The 9631-nt window shown below is 38.8% G+C and overlaps 1 protein-coding gene across 1 annotated transcript in view; it reads left to right on the forward strand.

Moving 5' to 3' along the window:
• The window catches only part of LOC145359213 (breast cancer type 1 susceptibility protein homolog), an 82963-nt gene extending 74562 nt beyond the window's left edge, over positions 1–8401 (forward strand). Inside the window, exons 21-23 of the mRNA XM_080213689.1 lie at positions 3313–3386; positions 5115–5175; positions 6632–8401. Of these exons, the coding sequence (XP_080069815.1) occupies positions 3313–3386; positions 5115–5175; positions 6632–6744 (248 nt within the window). The 3' untranslated portion in view covers positions 6745–8401. The remainder of the gene's footprint in view (positions 1–3312; positions 3387–5114; positions 5176–6631) is intronic.
• The last annotated feature ends 1230 nt before the right edge of the window (positions 8402–9631 follow it).

A 9631-nucleotide genomic window follows, 5' to 3' on the forward strand; every position in this document is an offset into this window, starting at 1 on the left:
ATTCTCTCTCAGGTTGAGTTATTCCATTTTCAGCCTTGGTGGCCTATTCAACCTTGAGCTGAAAATCATCTGATCTGCACATTCTAACAAAATACTACTGTGTCGGCAATCGTAACATTATCGCTTCTGCCTCTATCTCAGCTCAGTTGTGACTGAACCCCTCATCCGTGACTTTTTGTTTCTCTGGACTTGACTACTTTATTGCCCTCCTGCTGGCGTCTCGTTTTTCATCCTCCTTTTTTCTGTTGAGGAGGAAACTCTTCAATCTTGGGTATTAAAAACTATGTCATGTTTCAGGATTGTTTGAGCTGGTGGACTTCAATTTCCAGTTTTGACTGTACCAATTCTGCACAGGGGAGAGGTTCTGTGAATCTTGGATAAATAATGTTTTGTCAGACTTCCATTATAAGATTAGTAATGGCCTCCTCCTGCACTGTAGGAATTCTGTGATCACTTTCAACATTCAGTTCCTCCACCAATGACACACAGTAGTGTGTATCATCTATGATGCATTGCTGCACACCTTCCAAGCCCTAACCCTCTACCACCTTGAAGGACAAGGGTGGCAGATACATGAAGACACTACCACCTGCAAGTTTCCCTCCAAGCTGCGCACCATTCTGAATTGGAACTATATCCCAGTTCCTTCACTCTTGCTGGGTCAGAATTCCGAAACTCCCTTCTCAACAGCGTGGTGGGTGTACCTCCACTATAGGAGTGGTTCAAGAAGGCAGATCACCAACACCACCTCAAAGACAATTAAGAATTGGCTAGCCTAGCCGACGACACCCACATCCTGTCACCACGTTTTATAGGGCTGTGTTTGATGCTAATGTGGTGAATGCACAGTTATACCAGAGACCAGGACTCATTTCTCTCATCTCAGTGTGATGCTTATTCTCTTCATTCGGTTTCTAGTTTTCTTTTAAGCAAAATTCAAACTCTCAGCAGTCCTGACCACTGAAACCAGCTGACTTTTTAAACACGTAACTCCTGCTCAGCATCAGCATTTTCTGGAGTGGAAGGAAGAAGAGGAGAGAATTGAATGCAAATATCTTGGTGGGAAGAAAGGAATTGTTAGTCTTACCATATTATGTTTCAAAGGAAAACCTCTGTGGGAGAATAAGCGGAAAACTGGCGGCATTGTTCCAAAACTACATAACTGCTGTTGGCACCTTTACTAACGGAACAGAAAAGCAGGCATTCTGACCTCCATACTTAATTTTCCAATCTGCACCATCATCCCACAAGACTGTGTACCATGATGATTGAGGTCCTTGTTTCCCTTTTTTGAAACCACATTTAAAATACAGGCTTTAAAAATGGGTTTTCGTTGAGTATCGGGCATCCTGCATTGGCAGGAGTCACAGTATTTAAAGAAAATAAAACTGTTCAAAAGTTATTGTCGGTGGTCTGTGTGACTTAGAATGACGATAAATGAATCACTCTTGATCTTAAACCTCTTCCATGCATATGATTGCAAGTTGCAGTTCATAAAAGCTACCTACTTATGGAAAAGCTTTTCTGCTCTAAACATAAGTTGTGTTGATCCAAGTCCGACCTGTGGTAAAGTTATAGAATAGAATCCCTACAATGCAAAAGGAAGCCATTCAGCCCATCAAGTCTGCACTGACCACAATCCCACGCAGGCTATATTCCCTTAACCCCACATATTTGCGCTGCTAATCCCCTGACACCTAGGGTCAATTTAACATGGCCAGTCAACCTAAACCGCACATATTTGGAGTGTGGGAGGAAACCAGAGCACCCGGAGGAAACCCAGACACGGGGAGAATGTGTGCAGACAGTGACCCAAGACTGGAATTGAACCCGCGTCCCTGATGCTGTGAGGCAGCAGTGTTAACCACTGTGCCACCATGCTGCCCCGTGCCATCAGGTGGATGTCCTGGATTTGAATTATCAGAAGTTTGACATTGGTCTTGCAGCACAGCCCCTGAACAGAAAAACATTGCACGTTAAATGGTAATGTTTATGGACCCAAGAGATTGTACTATTCCACTCTGGGCAGTATATTAGGACCATGGACTAAGTAGAATAAAGTAAATTTTATTTATTAGTCACAAGTAGGCTCACATTCAACCAAGTGCAGGACACAAGCCAAAAAGCCGAGAAGCAATAGCCCATAAGCTTGGGCACCCTCACTTTCTTGGCATCTTGCTGCATATGTCGGAAGTCACGCTGACTGGGCTGTGGATTGCAGGGTAACTGGTGTCAATGAAGTTACTGTGACAATCCCCGAGGGTTTACCAAAGTGAAAGAAGAACTTTTTTCTTATTTAAACAGAGAAAGTTCAAATAGCACCCGATGGAGACTCTCAAAAGTTGAAGATTTTTGAGATGACTTTTAAAAAAACAAGGCAAAAGCTTCATTTCCACTTATTGGCATACCAGCAATGATGGGCATATATTCAGAAGTGTATTGCTAAAAAACGAAACTGAAGATTAGAATACAGAATTTCACAAAGGAAATATTTAGAAAATTACATGTATATTGAGGTAGACACTGATGTTGTTTAAGAGGAAGTCAATAAGTATTTCAAAAGGAAAAACATGAAAAGATATAGGAAAATGAAATTAGATTAATTAAAGAGCTGACATTAGCCCAAGTTTGATGCTCTGAAGGGCTTGCTTTAGTGTTGTCAGTTTTTTGCAGTATAGAAATCATTCTCCATTCTATTTATATTTATGCATGTGTGTTTGTGTTATAAAAGCTTCCTCCATTTTTTTTGAAACAAAAATGTTATTGTTGTATTAAGACGGCCAACTTTCCATGCAAATACAAGGGGTAATTATCTGGTTTTATGTTAACAGTGTAGAGTTTTCCTGGGGGCATGACCCCTGATTTTTCTTTTTTGCCCATTAAAATTAATGGATAGAAAATTGGACGCAGCACATGCGTTGTTTCAGGGTATAGAGTCCAATAGGTAAAATTTTGCTTTGGAAATAGTGAGGACTTGTAGTTCAAAGCACTCCAAGTAATACTAAGAAGGTTTCAATATCAAACAGTACAGTGGAAAATTAGACTCTAATTATTCTCTTCTTATGAGGATCATAGATGGTTATGTTTCACAGGGATGAGGATTAATGGCATTGTACAATGCCTGCATAAGGTCACACTTGATGCATAATTATTTTTTCCTCAGTTGTTTTGTTTCCTATGCAACTGACGTTGGGAATTGAAGCTGAACAAATTAATTTTGAATTGTGTTGGAAGTTTAAAAGAAACTCCAGTCTTGCCATCACTAAAATGTAGGTATGAGACATGTCATAAATGAATATTGCTCTCTTGCAGATCAACTGGAGTGGCTGGTAGAACTCTGCGGTGCTTCCATAATTAAGGAACCTTATTTATTCACCTATAGTCCTGTAAGTACAAGATAATATGCCTTAAGGTCATAGAACCATTAAAATGAGAAAATTGGATTTGTGTCTTAATGGAGAGAAATTGAAATCCCGTATTATTAAATACTACATTATGTCTGCTTAATGATTTGGGGAGTAAATTGAGCAGTTAAGCTATGATGCTTTTACATTCCCCCAAGGCTGTTCGCACTTTCTCCAACTGCCTTTCCATTTCCTCCGGCTACGTGTCACTATCAATGAAGGTTTCCTTACATGACTCTGGAACTGAGGATGGTGCTGCATAAGGGTTTGCAAACATTCTCCCTGACTTGGGGTCAGGTTAAATCTAATGTTGCAGAGCTTAGTATATGACTCGACCTCAACCTCTGCTTCCTACCCCACACCGGTTCTGTTACCAATCTTTCTCCAAAACATCCTCAACTCCTAGCACTTTTTTTTGCATTGCTGAAATTATTAACCTGAGAAATCTTTGCATTTATGGTTTGGTCCATTAGAACATTAAAGGCTGTGGGACAAATTATCAGGTTGCTTTCTTCTTTAAGCAGCAGTTTTTCTGCAATTTCTTACCACCACCACCACTCCAGCAAAAGAAAAATGGAAGCACAAATGGGGCAATAGTGCAGGGTGTGTGGAAATTCTCAATGTCTGCCGTTATTGTGAAAAATTTTAATGTGCAGTTTGATTACTTGTGCCTTTCTTAGAAATGTGAAAGATGATATAGTTTTGCATTGGATGAGCGAGCAGGTAGATGTGAGCCTGTTTGTGGTGAAAGATGACTTCATCATGTGAACTGCGTTGTCTCCTCGTCTATATATTTTATGATATGCTTCCTTTTGTTCAGCCAAGATCAGCATGATCAATCTCTAAATAAAACATGACCGTTTACCATAAAACCCTACAATGCAGAAGGAAGTCATTCAGCCCATTGTGTTTGTACTGACTACAATCCCACCTAGGCCCTATCCCCATAACCCCATGCAAGGGGTTTAAAAGTTTAAAGTTTATTTATGAGTCACAAGGCTTACATTAACACTACAATGAAATTACTGTGAAATTCCCCTAGTGCCACAGTCTGGCCCCTGTTCGGGTCAATGCACCTAACCAGCACATCTTTCAGAATGTGGGAGGAAACCGGAGCACCCAGAGGAAATCCATGCAGACACAGGGAGAACGTGCAAACTCCACACAGACAGTGACTCAAGTCGGGGAATTGAACCCGGGTCCCTGGTACTATGAGGCAGCAGAGCTAACCACTGTGCTACAACCACAGCCTTCGAAAATCAGGATCTCATTATCTCTGAAATAAACATTATAAGAAATTATATATTTGTGTGGCTTTATAATGCAAATGTTTTGGTTTGGTCACTTATTTAAAAAATGTCATCTAAATTATTCTGTTTGGAATTAAATCTCATTGTATGCAAATTGGGTGTGAATTCTATATTTTATCATGACCAGCAGCATAGTTAAATTTAATCTGAAAATGCCATTAAAATCTGTGAAGAGCTCAAAATATGATAAGAAAATATTCATATGATGAAATAGTGGATGCTGAAAATTTTGCATTTTAGAAAAGCTATTTCCTTGAACAAAGTGTTTTCTTTCTCCTTTTACAGAATTTAAAGTAACTGCTTGAAACACTTATTAATAAAATGGGAATGGTTTTGACACTGCCATTTGTAATTTTCATTAACTGTTTCGTCCCTGTTATATACTTTTTGCTTCTGTCAGGATCGTACTGCAGTGGTTGTTGTACAGCCTGATGCTAATTCAGCAAATACTGACTATGAAGGTGAGTATACAGTTAAATCTATACCATTACTGCATGGCATATGCTTTTATTGAAGCACAGTAAACTATCAGCAAGCATCTGTTTTGCAGCGATTAAATTTTGCATTTGATAAATATCCTATTATTTGGAACAAATCTATCCCTGTAATAAAGACTCGTGATACTGGGAAAAAATTGCTGAACTCAAATTCCTCTGTAGTAGCTGAATAATGGATGTGGTACATGTGTTTGAAACAATTCCAGGTTTGGTGACCTACTTGTAGGTCCAAGATGTCTGCTTGTGTTTTGCACTTAAAAACAAAAGAGGTGAGAACATAGTGAGGTGAATGGAAGAGAAATAAATGAGTGCTAAAAGAGCAGACCCAATTTAAAAGCTGTTTCCATCTCCACAGCCCTTCCAGCCTAGTGAGTAGATAATGTCTGTTGTAGATTTATTTTTTTCCCCCCAAAAAAACACAAGATTTGACGAGTCTCATAGGCATGTGGTAGATCAAGTGTTTCCACACTGGGTTCCACAAGATCTCTGCAAGGATTCCACTGTCAGTTTGGCTGATGGTGGTGGTATGTAGGGGTGAGTGGGTTTGTGAAGAGCCCAGACCGGGGTGGAGGTGAGGTCCCCGAGAGGATTGTGAGGGGAAAAGGAGGATAAGCGAAGTTGAATAACAGAACTTTTTTATTATAATAAATGCATACATATAGGACAAAGAAACAGCTTTTAAGTTTGCTTTTTAATATTTAGGGGAGGCTGTAGCACAGTGATATTGTCGCTCAACTGGTAATCTAGAGACCCAGGGTAATGCTGTGGGAACTGGGTTTGAATCCCATCACAACAGATGGTGAAATTAGAATTCAATAGAAATGTGGAATTAAAAGTATAGTGATGAACATGAAAACATTGTTAATTGTTCTGAAAACTCATCTGGTTCACTAATGTCCTTGAGGGAAAGAAATCTGTTGTCCTTACCTAGTCTGGCCTATGCGTGACTCCAGATTCATAGCAGTGTGGTTGGCTGTCAGGATTGGGCAATAAACGCTGGCCATGAACAAATAAAAGAAATCTGTACTAATTGCACAATAATAGTCATTTTTTGTGGTTTAATTCTTTAGTTTGTAATAAGGTTCTCGGATTTATTCAGTATTCTTGGGGAGCGCAAAAGGATTCTGCGACTGGAAAAGTTTGGGAAGACTGTGGTGGAGCAATGGACTCCAACAGATTGAGTTCAATTAGTTTATACAAGTATTTGCATCCAGAATTTCTTAGAGGTTGGTTTCACGATATGGGTTCGTTTCCATTTGTGTGTGTTTCAGGTCAAGTAAAGATTGATAATGTTTACTGTGCTGCAACTGAGAGGGATAATTAATGTTCACAGGGATTCTTTTTAAATGGTTGACACTTTATATGAAAACCTATTATAAAATGAATAATGAAAATATACAATGTCGTAATGTTGTTGCAGCAATCCAGAGACAATACAACACCATTGTAGTTACCAGAGAATGGATTTTGGACAGCGTTGCTTGCTATCAGAACCATCATCTGCAACCTTATCTGGTCTGCCATCCACATTGAAAGGCTGCACAAAGTGGGCATTCTGAAGATGTATTTGTTATTTAAATAGAATGTAAATAACAGAAAACCGTGAATTGGTTTCACATTATTAAAAGACTGAGCAAAATTGTGATCATAAAAGCAGGAGCAGAGAGAAACTGCATTTTAATTAACTTGTTCAAATTTATTTTGTTGTTGGCCTCATAGTCTGTGGTTTTCAGAGGTGGTCCGATGCCATTTCTTTCAAATACTTGAGTGTTAATACCATAATATTCTATTATTAAATGTTGGGCCTAATGAAAAGCTTTTTTTTAAACATACAATCAAAACAATATTAAATGGTAGATGTAGAACTTCACTTTGTCACCAACTGGTGCATAGCATCCTTGTGATAAAATTCAGCCTCAAAAGTAATACTGTAGATTAAAGGTGATGGCAATTCCATTTGCAGCCTCACCAGCAGAAGAAATATTCTAATCCACAAAATCTGTAGTTATTATACTAGCATTTTTCAGTTACTAATACAAAACAGCTGTGTATTTTAGTAAATCCTGTTGCTATTGTGGATGAAAATTATTTTTAGGCTCTGTTTATACTTAAACATACCTGTTTCCTCCAGCTTTTCCCCCACTTAACATCAACCATGGCTCAGTAGGTCGCACCCTGAGTCAGGGGTTGAGTGTTCAAATGTGTCTTTGGGGACTTGAACACCAAAATCTAGGCTGACACTCAGCTGTTGAAATTACTGTCTTTTTAGCAAGAGGTTGAGCCAAAACCCCTTCAGATCTTGGGTGAACATTAAAGACCCCATGGCACTGCGTTAAAGAAGATTCAGGGGACTTATCCCCAGAATCCTAGCTGATATCCCTCAAATAAACCATCACTTGCTGTTGTGGGAGCATGCTGACTGCCTCTTTCCTATGATTCAATGACTGTTTCAGAAGCACTTAAAATTGACTGAGAAGTTTGTGTAAAAGGTGCTACATAAATGCAAGTTTCTCTTTCACTTAAACTTCTCAGATGTCCATCATCTATCTATATTGTCACGACAGAATTCATTCACTCAGACATATTTGCAGTTATTGTTCCTTTGTGTATTTAGAGCTATTTTTCAGGGGTGTAGAAGGAAGGCTCAATAAACTATAGCTCCTCTTTAACTAGGAAATAATTGTTGCTCTTCATTTAATGAAGTGGGTCGTTTTACTTTTTAACCTATGCTGTCTCAATTGATCAGGAAGAAAGGCCCCACCTTTTTGGCTCTTAATATTTTTAGAACTGTAATCTTGGTAAGTTTTGCAGAATGTTTCAATGATTAATTGAAGGCTTAATACCACTAACAACTTTTTTTTCTTCTTCACCCTGATTACAGTTCTGCCCTATGATAAAAATGGCAACTAATTTGGAGTTCATTTCTATCCACTTTATGTATGATATTATAGACTAATGTGGAATGAGCACCTCCTTTTGACAACTGACTGAATTTTGGAACTCTGTGCTGCAGTAGAGATTTGTACCAGTTTCTTTGCACCGATTGCTGGCCCAATTTATCACAGGTTTTCATTTCCCAAACATGTGGGTAAAATGGGACAAGCTGTGCTTCTGATGCACAATGTAACTTCTTTTTGTACAGAGATGTAAAATACCTTTATAAGCCTTTGTATAAATTTTTGTGCAATTGACAATAGTGATTAAAACAAATTACGAACATTCTCAATGAGCTGCCCTTTGTAAATTGAGTTCACTCTACTTTGATCAAAATGGTACAAAATCATGCACAGCCAAGTCTCTCTTAATTACGGTTTCAGGGACTGGAAGGCTAGGCAATTAACTGCAGGTAAAGTTTTTTATGAGCAAGATGAATTGAATGGTATCTGCATATTTCTGGTTGTCCTCAGTAGTGAGGTATCCTTTGGGAATGAAGCTGCTTGAAGTATATAAATGAAAAGGGCAACCAAAATCTTCAAAAATGGGGCTGTGGTTTAAAATGTAAATCGGTTTATTCTATCTACCTTTTTTCTTAAAGCAGTGTCCCTAGGAATGAATTCCAGAGATTCGTGTGTAACAATTGTGTTGTAAAGTAGTATCTTACCAGCTAGGTTCCACTATCAGATATGTGTAAAGATAGGAGTATTTTGTTCCACTCTTGTATCTATTTTGAGGATCTGATCACACTATAGAATTACGTGTTTGTGTATGTGTGTGGCAAATCACTCAGTTTAATTATTGCCTGAAGAATTCTGCTGTTTGCAAATAGTAGGTGCCATTCTGCTGAAGTAAAGCTATGTTTTGTTCTAAGGCAAAACAAATCCAACTGTTAAGTGAACACAATCTCTGCTCACTCAGTTTAATTGTTTAATTAACTAGAAATGAGCAATTTACTTGTCCACCTTCTTGTAGCTGCAGTACTGCCTTGACAATGTATATGGCGCCTTCAAAACAGAAATTCACCCCAAGGAGCTTCATGGAAGTGTAATCAAAACATGAGCTGAATCAGATGGGGAAATATTTCAGGAGGAATCAAAAACATGGTCAAAAAGTGATCCATAAAGGGGGCCATTGAACTTCTGTCAGTAAACACTACTTTATTGCATCTCCTGTAGCCCAAATGAAGCAGGCAGAGCAAGCATGCAAGGAATTGCAGAATTCCATTGACTGCATGTACCTCATGTCAACTCTTGCTGTGTATGTTGTGGAAAAGAGAGACATTACTGAAGCCTAAAGGTGTGCTTTCTTGAAGGAACACACATTCAGGCACAGGGAGCCATTCTCTGCAAACGAAAGGAATATGTTCAAGCCTTGTATCTTTTTAGGATTACCTGGGAGCTTGGGGAGCCTAAAGTTCTCTGTTGCTTTCTCCATGGCAGCACCTCAGCCAATCAATCAACTTTCCAACCGGTCAGCACTTTTT

Source organism: Carcharhinus amblyrhynchos, chromosome 27 (genome assembly GCF_965287045.1).
Source record: "Carcharhinus amblyrhynchos chromosome 27, sCarAmb.v2.hapA, whole genome shotgun sequence".
Taxonomy (NCBI): domain Eukaryota; kingdom Metazoa; phylum Chordata; class Chondrichthyes; order Carcharhiniformes; family Carcharhinidae; genus Carcharhinus; species Carcharhinus amblyrhynchos.